This window comes from Monodon monoceros, unplaced genomic scaffold, assembly GCF_005190385.1.
Source record: "Monodon monoceros isolate NGI ecotype Baffin Bay Population unplaced genomic scaffold, NGI_Narwhal_1 Super_Scaffold_20, whole genome shotgun sequence".
NCBI lineage: Eukaryota > Metazoa > Chordata > Mammalia > Artiodactyla > Monodontidae > Monodon > Monodon monoceros.
The window spans coordinates 134234992-134248313 of NW_021703777.1; the positions used below are offsets into that span (position 1 = coordinate 134234992).

At 60.2% G+C, this 13322-nt stretch overlaps 1 protein-coding gene across 1 annotated transcript in view; it reads left to right on the top strand.

The window, feature by feature from the left end:
* Positions 1-2571: 2571 nt before the first annotated feature.
* Positions 2572-13322, top strand: part of CPZ (carboxypeptidase Z) — a 23145-nt gene continuing 12394 nt past the window's right edge. Inside the window, exons 1-4 of the mRNA XM_029234543.1 lie at positions 2572-2714; positions 7739-7771; positions 8684-9058; positions 11509-11724. Coding sequence (XP_029090376.1) covers positions 2627-2714; positions 7739-7771; positions 8684-9058; positions 11509-11724 — 712 coding nt within the window. The 5' untranslated portion in view covers positions 2572-2626. The remainder of the gene's footprint in view (positions 2715-7738; positions 7772-8683; positions 9059-11508; positions 11725-13322) is intronic.

Below are 13322 nucleotides of genomic sequence, written 5' to 3' on the forward strand. Positions count from 1 at the left end.
GGGGCGCACAGGAAACCGTCTTCAGCCGGCGGGGAGTGGACTCCCATCACCTATGGGCTCCTGGCTGCTGGGCACCCACCCCGGGTCCTCAGGGGTCCCTTGCTGAGGTCAGTCTCTGGCTGAGCGTCCTTCGAAGGGTGAAGTGGCAGATGAGGGAGGGCAGAGTCTCTGCGCTTTCCGAAACACCGTGTGGCTTCTCGCCCAGTATCTTATTCTGCAAGCAGCCACCACGGGCTCGTCCTGCAGACTCAGGTTCCCTGCACCTTCTGTTCATCTGCTCCATCCTGATGCGCAGGTCTCGCTGCAGGCTGCCCCCACCCCTCTGGCCCATTATTCGGTGGCAGGGATTCAGCGCATGGGGAGGATCTGGCCCTTGGAAAGGGTTAACCTTGCCTCTGACTTGCTCCCGACGAACGATTTGGATCCTTTGGATCAGAACGATTTGGTGGATCAACCTCTTGGCTAAAAAGCTTTTGCAAGAGGTTGTTCCTTCCAACTTCATTGGAGAGGAAAGAGGGTAGTCCTAGAGGGGATCACCAAATTCTTCTCACTGGGTCTTTTTTTTTTTTTTACATCTTTATTGGAGTATAATTCCTTTACAATGGTGTGTTAGTTTCTGCTTTATAACAAAGTGAATCAGTTATACACATACATATGCCCCCATACCTCTTCCCACTTGCGTCTCCCTCCCTCCCACCCTCCCTATCCTTTAAAAACAACAGCTAACACTGATCTTTTTCATCCAAGCCAAAACGCCTCTGGTTTAAAGCTGTATCGTTACTATTATGTACCTCTCAGAGAGAAAAACAAACCGGATGAGAGGGCTGTCATCGGAGGCGTGAAGCTGACCACCTAAGGGCTCAGGCTCAGAACTGAACCCGTCGCAGGAGGGGACAGCCAGGAGACTCACCGGTGCCCACGTGGGCGCATGGGGGTGAAGGAGGGGGAGGGAACACACGTCCCCCAGTACGGGCACCACCAGCTGGCACTCAGGAAGACTGGGGTCTGCATTCACACTCCCAGTGTGGGCCAGAAACCTCAGAGGGGAAGTCAAAGGAAAGTGCCCGGGAGACTGCCCAGAGAAAGGCCAGGGGCTTCTGGAAGGACAAGCCGGCAGTCCATGTGGACAGAGGGTAGCATGGAGGCCAGCGCCCCAGACTCTGGAGGTGCTGACGTGAGTGGAGTGAGCGGCTCCTTCTCTGAACCAACGATGGATCAAAGCCCTCTTCCCATGTGTACCCCACAGTAGGTACTGTCACTGTCACCCCAGCCTCTGGGCTAAGCAGCTCATCCCAAGTCTTAGGGCTGGGTGACATCTGGCTCCAGGGTCCGGCCTCCCTGCCAGCCAGGACAGCTGGTGAAGGAGGCCCATATAGGAACTGGGCTCCAAAGATGGCCTGGGCCAGTGGCCCAGCTGGGGAGGGACCTGCCCCAGGGGACGATGCTGGGTTGAGGACCTCCGTGTCTGGCCCGCACTGTTCCCAGTACTCAGGGCACGAGCACAGCAACGTACACGCTGGCTGGACCACAGCTGTGGGGCTGTGAGAAGTAGCTGGCAGGCAGATGTGTGCACATCTGGACAGCAGAGTGAGCACCTGTCCAGCTCCTTGGGGGGGCGGGGGGAGGGTTTCAAATGCGTTGGCTGAACGCCCAAGCAGTCCTGACCCTGGGAGGAGAGAGGGGCTCTAGGGACCACCTTTTTCTCACCTTGGGGCTGAGGTCCTGGGCCTCCCTCCTCCCAGACCTCTCAGGCCTCCTGCCGGGATGGCTCCTGGTGATGCAGGCAGGAGAATGGGGGAGGGGAGGGGAGTGGGAAGGGGCTCTCTCGCACCCCCAGGTGTAGACATGTCGCCCTGGAGTTAGAGTGTCTGCACTGGGCTCTCTGCCCACCTCTGAGTTGCTTTTGCCCTGTCATCTGCTGGGGGCGGGTGGGGGGGATGGAGGAGACACCCCAGTGAGCCTTTATGCCACCACCTGGACCTCTGTTGGCTCCTTTAATGGGCTGAGTGGAGGGACTGCCACGTTTCACTGAGGACCCCTGGTGCCAGACTCCCTGGCACCTGCTGGGAGCAAACCAGGAGGAGGCTCCTCCCCAGGGTGCCGGCTCAGAGGTGGGGGGTCACCCAAGGCTACCGAGGAGCTGCCTGCCCTTCCTGGTACCTGACCGCTCCCCCCCACCCCGACCCTTCAGGTGCATCCACAGCCTGTGACGGTGAGGGGAGGTGGGGACACTCCATCACTCCTCTCCTGGGACCCAGGCCCAGAGCTGGGGCTGATTTGGCCTGGCTCCCCGCCAGTTGGGTCCAGCACGGGCCAGGACCCCGTCTTGCCCACAGACCCCTCGGGTCCAGGAATCACGGTTCGTAGGCAGGATCAGCAGGGGATCTGGAGGTCAGGGGGGAGGCAGAAACCGAGCCCCAAGGGGGGCACCCACCGCTCGGGGCGGAGCATCGGCCCGGAAGCGGGCTGCGCGCTCCTTGGTCCCTCCCGCCGCATCGCTCTGCGCGGCTCCTGGCGCCGCCGTGCTGTAATCCGACTCCGCGCTCGTGGGGGGCGGGAGCCCGCGCGGCGCTGCGCCCCGGCCCGAGTGCCACATCACTGCCCGCCACCCTGCCCGCCGCCCACCATGCGGCCCCCGCCGCCGCCGCTGCTCTTCGCGATGCTGGTCCTCGCCGCCGCCCGGCCCTGGTGCAAGCCCACCCCGGACGCCGCGGGTAAGGCCGTACGGCCCGCGCCCTGGGGTGGAACTCGGCGCCCCGGAACCGGGAACTATCCCCCGCGTGACCCATGGTCCCCAAGTGGGCACCCTGTGACCTTGGACCTCGGGGTTTGCGCAGGAGGGGGCAGCCGGCTCTCTGAGCGCATCCAGGCTGGGACCCCCGGGCGGAACGCACAGGCAGCTTGTGGGCAGCGGAGGTACCCAGTGCTCTGGCAGGGGCTTCTTCTCGGTCTGGGCACAGCGAGCAGGGCGCCCTGCAGGTGGGGTCCGAGGGAGCGGATGCCAGAACTTTGCAGGAGGAGAGGTCGTCCGAGGTCCCCGGTCCCCGGTCCTTCCAGGAGGGGGGCGGCCTCTGGGCAGGGCACACTCTTGACCCCTCCCTCCCATCTCTGCGGCCTGGACAACAGCGTCTCCGGAAGTGGGCGCAGAGGGCCGGGGAGGAGGGGGTAGGATTCTGGGGCAGGGGGAGGGGGAGAGTGTCGGGAGCCAGGGACCCTCCCGGGGCTGTGCGCCTGGGAGTGTGGGGTGCCGGGCTGAGGCGGGGGCCAGCTGGGGGCCCGGGCTCCGGTCCTGACCACACCTCCCGTTCTGGAGTGGGCCTCGCTTTTCCTTTACGTTTAAAGGTGAGGGTGTATCTAGTCCGCTGCCCTCAGGGTTCTTAGCAGCAGCAGACATCTGTGCCCCTGGAGGGCGGGGGTCCCCTGGGGCACAGGGGTCTGGGCGTGTCAGATTCGGAATCTCTGGAGCGCTGGAGGTTTGTGGATACCTGAGAACTTGCGGGCACCAGCCAAGTGGGTGTGCCAGGAGCAAAATGCCTCTGAAATGTGCCAAGGGCCATCTTTTCCCTTTCTTCTCCTTCAGCCCAAATTGAATTTTCTCTCCTCCTCTACCCCCCGCTTCACCTTTTTCCTCCCCCACTTGCTACAGAAAGACCCGGGCCAGGCGGAGTGTGTATGGGTGTGTGTGTGTGTTCACACGCACGCCTGCACATCTGTGCACGGGATGCAGATGGAACTTGCGTGGTGTCATGGATGGACCCTCCCCTGAACCCCTGAGGCCCCAGGAAATGTCTAGAATTATAGGCTTGTCAGGGATTACAGTCCCCTCTTCCAGGAAGCTCTCCCTGACCTCCCCTTTTTCCAGGGAGAAATGCAGCCCCCTCCTCTGGGCCCAGGTTGCCCCTTCCTCACCTGGAGGGATGAGCAGGGTGGATCTCTGTCCTCCACTCCGTGGTGGCATCAGTGACTGTTTCTAGAATAATTCCTTCCTCTGGTTGGATCTTCTCCTTACAGATGAGCATGTGTGGTCCGTGGAAACCCAGTGCCTTTTCCAGACCGCACGCTGACGTGGGCAGGGCCAGGCAGCTAGAGTCCAGGCTTTTATGTCCAGGACTATATCCACGTCCTCACCGTCCCAGGGCTCAGAGTGGGCCCAGACCTTTCCCCCGGCCTGTCCCTTGCCTCCCTCAGGTCTTTATCGAGAGCCTGGGGTTTGAGGCAACTTTCATGCTCCTAGGGGCCAGGCAGATCTGGGTTCAAATCCTGAGTCCTCTACACTGCTGTGTGGTCTTGGGCAGATGGCCCGACCTCTCTTACCTCATTCTATTATCGTTCCTCGTCTCGAAGACCTTCAGCCCCAGGTCAATGTTGCTCCCTTCGTTGAAGACATGCTGACACCTTGTGGTCAAGAGGTGTAACGGTCACGTGTGGACGGCTCAAAAGCAGCCTTGGGACCAGCGCTGCCCAACAGAACGATGCCAACTACATACATCATTTCACATTTCCCAGAAGCCACACGAGCGAGATAATAAGAAACAGGCGAAATTAACTTTAATAACACATTTGATTTAATCCAATATATCTGAAACATTGTTTCAGTGTTTTGTCATCAATGTAAAAATTAAGAATGAACTGTTTTACATTCTTTTTTAAGTGCTAGTGGCTACCGTACTGCATGGTGTGTCCTCTCTTGACACCACCTCCAGCCCGAGCTCCCCAAAGGCACCCCCTGGGGCTTGCTTATCGTTTTGGGTTGAATTGTGTCCCTCAAAGATATGTTGAAGTCCTAGCCCCCCTTCCCCCTTCCTGTGACTGTGACTTTCTTGGGAAACAGGGTCTTTGCAGGTATGGTCACATTAGGAGGAGGTTGCACTGCTTTAGGGTGGGCCCTGAATCCAATGACTGCTGTCCTTAGAAGAAGGAGGAAATTTGGACACAGACACACCAGGAAGGACGTGTGGTGACAGAGGCAGAGAGCAGGGTGATGTGGCCACAGCCAAGGGTTGCTGGGGGTGGAAGCTGGAGGAGGCAGGAGGACCCTCCCCGGACCCTGTGGAGGGTGTGGCCTGCCAGCAGCTTGATTTCGGGCTTTTGGCCTCCAGAACCGTGAGAGGAGCAATGTTGTTCCAATTTGTGGTTCTTCGTTATGGCAGCCGCAGGAAACCAGTCCACCCATCTCTCTGTCTTGCTCCTGGTGCCCACCCTGGAAGTGTTGGTGACCAAGTCACCAGATGCCTTGCCCTTGTCCTCCCACTGGGCATCGCTGTCTGGCAGGAGGGTCACAACGGGCCTTCCCTCCTTCTCCCTGTGCGACCCCGAGCCACTGTGTGTTGGGCCCTTACTGGGCCCAGGCCCTGGCCTCAGCACCACCTCATCGGACCCTCCAACAACAGTGGGCACTCTTATTATCATCCCCATTTTACAGATGAGAAGACTGAGGCACAGAGAGGAGCTTAATTCCCGAACTTCTGTTTTCTCATCTGTGACTCAGGGAGGCTCGAAGCCACGTGAAACGGGGAGGATCCACTTGTCAAATCCACTCAAGTCCAGGCGACCGTGTGGCATCTGATGGCTTTGAAGGAGCAGGCATGGGAGTCACTGTGCTCCGGCCTCCCCGCCACGCGCTTGCCTGAGGCCAGCACAGGCCCCGGGGCCAGCGGGGTCTCTGCCCACTGAGCGCCTGCCGAGAATCTGAGCAAATCTTCAGGTTCACCCCCCTCGGCTCTGGGCTGGGCACACGGCAGGCGCAGCCTCGGCGTGGTGGGTGCAGGCATAAGGAGGGGGCGGGGGCCTTGGCTGGAGCCATCCGCCTAGGGAGGCCTCGGGCTCCTGAGCTGACTGAGTCGTGGCGTCCGTATGGGTCCGAGCTCCCACGAGCTGTGAGGGCGGGTCGGCTGAGCTGAGCGTGAATTCTGAGTGTGAGCCCTGGGCACGGATGCTCCCAGGGGGTCCTGCTCCGATCGCATCCTTTCATCTGTTCTCCTGACATCAACGCAGACAAGCAAACAGCGCAGCGTTCCAAGCTGCCCTGGGCCGGTTTCTGGTTCCTTCTTTATTTCCCTTACGTTTTGATTCATCCTTACGTCTCCTCATTCCGCAGAGGGCAGTGGGCACAAGTCTGGAGACACTGTAGACCATAAAGGCGTGGAGTCAGGCGGGTGCGTGGAAATTCCCAGGCTGCAGGCTGAGAGCAGGTGCCTCACACTGCCTGGTGTCCTCACTTACCGCCAGCCTCATCCCAGCGGGCATTACGGGGTAGCCGAGGGCACGGGTGGTGGGCACGCAGCAGCCCTCTCTGTTGCGTTAAGGGTGGCAGTTCCATTGCCTGCATACTTTAGGAAAATTATTCTCTTGCCCGTTTCTTTGCCAAGTGGCGCCAGCCGGTTAGGACAGCCTGAGTCCTTGGCTCACCAGGTGGTGAGAGGGCACCCTGAACGTCTCCATCCCATGAGAGCTTCGAGAGCTGGCCCGCCTAGTCCACGGTGGGGGAACCGTGTGCAGAGGTCCTCACGGGGGGCTGCCTGGCCCCCGCCGCGTCCCCGCCACTGGGGACTGACGTGCTCAGGCAGGTTTCCACGACCCCCAGATCTTAAGGCGAATCCCTAGAAGCAGCTCCCACCCTTGCTGTGGTCCAGGTCTAGTTCCCGATGAGATTACGGGGTTAGAAACAGCCTTTCCCTCTGGTCCTAGCCTCCTTACCCTGCTCCTCCTGGGCTCCCCCTGCACCCACTTCCCACTTTCTATTTGTTTGTTTGTTTATTTATTTATTTACTTACTTATGTGCCCCTGGTCTTAGTTGCGGCAGCCGGGCTCCTTAGTTGTGGCATGTGAAGTCTTAGTTGCGGCATGCGTGTGAGATCTAGTTCTCTGATCAGGGATCGAACCCGGGTCCTCTGCATTGGGAGTGTTAACCACTGCACCACCCGGGAAGTGCCCTCCCCACCACCAGCGCTTTCTTGTTTCCTGCCGCTCCGCCACCCAGCCTGCCCTCCGCCTCCCAGGACCCCTGCACCAGCTGAGCTTTAAATCTGATTTCCGTCTCTTGGAGCCGGTTTTTTCCTCTTAGCTCTCACAGAGCACTTGGGACCTGCCTCTGATGGGGAACCTGGCAGGTAGTGTTGGTTGAGGTTGGTCTTACTGACCTTCCCAGGGGTCTCACTGTTGGGTCCCTGTGTCTGGGCCTCGGGGAGGACCCTTGAAACCCACAGTTCCAAGGACAGTTCATGCGTTGGTCCTCTTCTCAGGAAACAGGAGACAGCGCACTGCAGCGTGTTCTGGAGGGGAGAGGGCCGCTGCCTGCCTGAGTCTCGGGGGAACTTGGAATAGCGTGGGGTGAGAAGCACTGGGGGGGGTGCAGCCCCTGGCACAGCCTCTGAGGGCTGCTTGTTAAATATTTGGGAATTTGGTGAGAACTCGTTCAGCTGCAGGAAGCTGAAATTGGCCACAGTGGAAGTATTCTCATCACAGCAATCGGCCACCACTCTGAGCCAGGGCTCTTTCGTCCTGGCTGTCTTCCGTTAGGGGAGTCGTGTGACCTCTTCGAGACTCAGTCTCCCCTCCTGTGAAATACGGGAGGACGGCCACGTGGACATCAGAGGGTGGCTGTGAAGGGGAGGGTGGGCAGGGGGCTGGCGGCCTGGCCAGTACCCAGTGAGAAGCAGCAGTGCCTTTGTGCACATTTGGGGGACGACTGATGGGCAGGGGTCTGCTCCCCTGATAGCACTGCCCTTTCTCTCCCCAGGTGGATGCCCCAGGGCAGCAGCTGCGGACAGCGGTACGGTACACGGACTTCCTGCTTTTGTTCTGTAGCAGTGACGCAGGTCCTTCACACTATCAAAGCGTTTTAGGGGGTGGAACCCACCGTTCTAAAGTGGGTGATGAATAAGGTGGCCCATCGATTAAATCCAGACCCATTTTAAACAGCCAGAAATCAGACAAAACGAGACAAGGAGGCCCTTCCCTCTGTGCAGTTGGGCTCCCGCGCCTGACTCTGCCCCGGCCTCCCGCAGGGGGTCCTCCCATTCCCCTCCCCCGCTCCCCCCTTCCCCCCCCCCAAGGCGGGATCTAAGTGGGCTGGGTTCCGACTGTGAGGTGTGCACACACCCGCTGCATTGGCTGTTCGTCCTGTGTGTTCCCAGTCCTGTGCCCGGCACCTGCTGAGCCCAGGGCTGGGACAAGCCCCTTCCCTCCCTGGCCCTGAGTTCCTCCTTTGTAAAACGAGGAAGGGAATACTGATCTCGGGATGATTTGGGAGACGGCGTGGGCTCTGACCTATGACAGGTGCTCAGAAGTACACGTTTCCTCAATGCCCCTCCTGCCAGACTTAGGCATCGGGTGTATTCGAAGTGGAGGGACTAGATTTTTTTAAGTAGGAAAATCTTTTCCCCATACGGAAGTCAGTGACATGCCCTAACGTGGCAGACCCTCGGCCAGGGTGGCTTTCCTGCACCCCTTTGGCAGACATGGAAGCTGAGACCCAGAGCAGCCTGCCCTGCTCTCTCACCAGTGAGCCCTGGGAGCCTTCTCTGGTCCTCCCACAGGCCCTGGCCTCTCCCTGCCAGGCTGCAGGTGCCCATCCCATAGGCCCCGGCCCTGAGCGGGGTCGGCTTGGGCAGAGCAGGCCCTTAGTAGGCGTCTGGGTGGGCCATCGTGGGAGGGAGTGACGTGGTGACCCCACCTCCCCCAGCTACGTGCGTGGACCTGCAGCTCCAGACCTGCAGCGACGCCTCCTACAACCAGACGACCTTCCCCACGCTGCTGGAGCATCGGTCCCGGGTGGCGGTAGAGTCCAGCTCCGAGTACATCCTGCTGAGCGTCCTGCACCACCTCCTGGAGGGCCAGTGCAACCCGGACCTGCGTCTGCTGGGCTGTGCCGTGCTGGTCCCACGGTGTGAGGGCGGCCGGGCGCGCAGGCCCTGCCAGCACGTCTGCGAGGAGCTACGGGACGCCTGCCAGCCCGCCTTCGACGCCATCGACATGGCGTGGCCCTACTTCCTTGACTGCGGCCGCTACTTTGTGAGCCGGGAGGAGGGCTGCTACAACCCCCTGGAGAAGCTGCGAGGTGGGCTCTGGTGTCCCGTGGTGGTGAGCAGCTGGGGGGCGGGCGGGCGGATAGGACGCACGTCGGGTGGGAAGTGCCTGGGCCAGGGCGCCGACAAGGAGGCCCTGGATGCAGGTGCGCGGCTGGGAGGGCAGAGATGTGTGAGTCCTCGACGGCACCCCTCCCCCGCCATCAGAGAACAGAGGGCACTGTTGTGAGGAGGACCTGTCCCCCCGTGAGGCCTGCCTGGCAAAGCCTGGCGATGCCTGTGGTCAGTCCTGAAAGACCACACTGGCCGGGAGTGGCAGCTAGACTCCTCAAAGTGGGGTCTGTGGAGCCCCAGGGGGGAGGGGAAGAGGGGCTGCAGAGATGGGCTTTGGTTTCTCATGTGGACAAACCAGTGGAGGTAGAATGGGCAGCCCTGGGTCGTGGTGATGGAATGGGCAGCCCTAGGTGGTGGTGAGCCCCTTGTCTTGGGGGGTGTGCAAGGAGCTCCTGGGTTCCCGCTTGGTAGAGATGCTAGAGGAGGGGGGGCGTGCAGGCCAAGTGCCTCTGCAGGCCTCCCTACCCCCTGGCTGGGCTTCCAGACTGGGTGAGAAGGGATAGCTCCAGTGCACAGTGGAACCCACAGCAGCCCCACTAGTAGAAGCCTCTGTGCCACCGCCACCCGAGTCAGCAGCCACTGGCCACACGTGGCTCCCGAGTGTGACTAAGGATCTAAATTTTGATTTGGTCAGATTTTAATGAATTTGAGCTTAAATGCAAATAGCTACACGTGGCCAGTGTGTGACACGGGGTGGTGCAGAGTGACGTCGGCTTCTGGCTTCTCACGTGCTCGTGTCATGGAGCTCGCGGGGAGGTTCACGTGATCTGGGGCCAAGTGCTATACACGTACCGTCTCATGAAGACCCCACAGTGACCCTGAATATTGGTGTAACCATTTTACAGATGGCAAAGTGGAGGCTCTGGGAAGGCCAGTGGCGGCAGGTGGCCGGCTCCTGCCTGGTGGAGCTGGTGTGAGCCAGGCCAGTCACTGATGGATGGATCCATCTGTCCATTCAGCAAACAGCTCTTGGGCACCTGCTGTGTCCATGGCTCCTGGCTGGGACATTGAGGATGGCGGGGGCCGGGGCACAGAGGTGCCTTGGGCTGGCCTCCAGTGAGCGCTGGGTTGCAGCTCTGCCACTCGCTGGCTGTGCGGGGCTCAGGGCTGATCCTGGAGCTGAATCTGGGGGGCTGGGGGGTTCCGTCCACCTGCAGCTTCTGGGCGATGCGGTGGCCCGTGGGTGGCACCTTGCAGGCAGACAGGAGCCATCTGCACGTGAGGACGCAGGAAGCGTGGACAGCGGGGACAGCCGGGTGGGGGACGAGAAACAGAGGAAGGAAACCAGACATCTCCCTGGGGTTGAGCCTGCCCGCCCTGAGAGAGCCCGCAGAGTGGGCTGGAGAGAGTTTATTTTGGGCCATTTTGCCACTAAATTACCAGTTCCATCTGCCTGCTTCTCCCTCGGAAACCATTCTGAGGAGAAACAAAACCACAGGGCAAGTGGGACGCTTGGGAAAAGCATTCCCCATCAGTGCTTCCCCCCAGGACCAGCCTGCGGGGACCTGCGTCTTCCTGCGCAGAGACCCCGGGGAAGGGGGTGGGCAGGGGCCACTGGGGCCGGCCTTGGGGTGCCTGTGTGGGTGGGAGGGGACAGCCAGCTGGCCTGTGGATTGTGCTAAAAAGCATCCTTCCCTCGACCTGGAAGCCCAGGAATTTCTCCTAAGAAAACTTTAAAATTGGGGAAAAAGCTTTTCTCTCGCCCCCTCCCGCTCCCATCCCCCTCCCTCTCTCTCCGCCTTCCCCCCCGCATGCTCACTGTTGTGTGGGTCATAACAGCTAACGTTTGGCCTCAGGAGGGTAGTGGAATAGTTGGCAGTAAGGAGCCTTTCAGAGCCTTGCTGCCTCCCTGACAAGATGTTGAAACTGTTTCCACCGCGATGCTGAGTAAACAACAGTAAAGAACAGAAACCTGCATCCCTCCCCCCAGTTACAGCTTGATGCTCCCGGGACACCCAAAGTCAGGAGGCGGCAGCTGAACGGAGGTTTTCCTTGGGTTGAGGACTCTGTCCGTGTGCCTCTTGCTTGGTGTTCTGCTGTTCTGTATTTCGTAAAATTTCCAAACTACCTACATATGACTGTTACTCATAGTAACGCTGGGAGCTGTGTTGCTGTATACGTCTGTTGGGGGCTGTTATTAGCTGTTGATATTAAGCATTATAAAGAGAACTTTCATTACCAGCAAACACGGACTGGCCGGGGAGCCATCCGAGGGGGACAGGTGGGTCCCGACCCCCAAGCTGCCACGGTGCAGTGTGGGTCGGGGTGAGGGCGCCGGGAGAGGTCAGGGCCCCTTGTCGTCATCGTGGGGTGGGGAGGGGGGCGGGCAGGCCCCAGCTGACCCCCGGCACCCGCGTCCCTCCCCCAGGAGGCCTGGACGTCGTCGAGGAGGCGCTGCCCTCGGGCCTTCCGCCAACCTTCCTTCGTTTCACCCACCACTCCTACGCCCAGATGGTACGCGTGCTGAAGCAGACGGCGGCCCGCTGCACCCACATAGCCAAGACCTACAGCATCGGGCGCAGCTTCGACGGCCGGGAGCTGCTGGTCATCGAGTTCTCGAGCCTGCCTGGCCAGCACGAGCTGAGTAAGCCACTGTCGCCGTCGGGGACGGGGGTGAGAGGCCTGGGCCAGGAAAAGGCTCTGGCCTGCTTGGCCTTGGGGTGCACGAGCCAGACCCGGGATCCTGGTCAAAGTCCCCGTTGTCTGAGGGACAGGGTGTGGGTGGGGGCTTCGGGGTGTGCTTGGGGCACTGGGGTGCAAGTCCCGTCCCACCGGGCACGTGTGACCGCTGTCACAGCCACATCGCTGGGAGGAGCAGCGAGGGGGCGGCCAAGGTCCTGGAGAAGTGGGCTATACAAGTCAGGGGGCGTGAGGTGAGGGTGTACAGTGGCTGCAGGCACGTCGGGCCTTGTGCGTCTGTAGTGCAAACTTAACTGTTTTTGTCTGTACCTTTCGTTGTTTTTGCAACCTTGCCCTGGCACACCCGGACCCCAGGCAGGTATGTGGGGCTCTGGGTCCTGGCCTTTGACGTTTGCTACTTTAAGTTGCGCGGTCCACATTCAGAGAGTGATGTGAATATAGCAATTTTCCCATTTATTTAAAACCCACGTCCATTTCAGCTCGAATGAGGCTTAGGTCCTGTTTGGAGATGGGGGAGCACGTGGAGAGCGCCACATCTTACTGTCCCTCGGAGCCATGTTCTTGCAGGGCTGAGGAGGCATCAGACTCCACCACAGTCCTGGGTCTTCTGCCATAACTGAGATGGGCCTGCAGTGCGGATACTGAAAAAACATTACTGTGAAACTGAATTTCAGGGCCAGGTCGAGGAAAGGCAGTGGGCCCTGGGGGCGGGGCTCAGGGGTCTGGCCCAAGAATCCAGACGTTCTAGCAAAGACTCAGCGCCCTGGCTGCAGCCTGTTTCCGGGGTGGCGGGGAGAAGATGATCACGAGACCCCCCCACCCCGCTCCAGGGCACTGAGAGCATCGGGCACAGGGGCCCCGTTCTGGCCTCTGCTGGGGAGTCGATGAGTAAGGGTCCCCGTCCTTCCTCGTCTGGTCTCTCAGCTTGTCTGTCCCTGTGACTGTGGAAGTCAGACGGGATTGGTCTAGAAACAGCCCCACTTGACCTTGGTCCTTACCCCTCGTCTTGGTTAAGTGGCTCTGGCCCCTTTGCTGGGCTGGCCACACTCAGCCAGTTTCCATCCTGGTGGCTTGGGCGGCATGGACGTCATGAGCCCTAAGCCCTGTCTCCCATCAGGGGCCAGAGGTCATCTAGCCCCACTCCAGCCTCCAAGGCCCACCCTGTCTCCTACCCCTCCAGCCCTAGGCTGAAGACAGGACTCTGGCTTTCAGACTGATTGGCCTGAAGCTTTGGAACATGTGGGCGAGGGGTGTCCCCTGTGAGAGGGTCAAGGGCGGTGGCTGGTGTGGAAAGCCTCAGGGTTGTTTATACCCTCGGAATGTGGGAGGGACATAGCCGCTTGTTCCCACAGCTGGTGGTCCTTGGGCTGCGCACAGCCAGGGAGGGAGATGCCATTTTCCATTTTCCAGGTGAGCAGTGTGAGGCTCAGAGAGGAGAGGCGACTTGTCCTAGGTCACACAGTTAGTAAGACTGTCAGGCTCCTGGTCTACTCTTCCATCCATCCATCCATCCATCCTCCCATCTATCCGTCCATCCGTCCA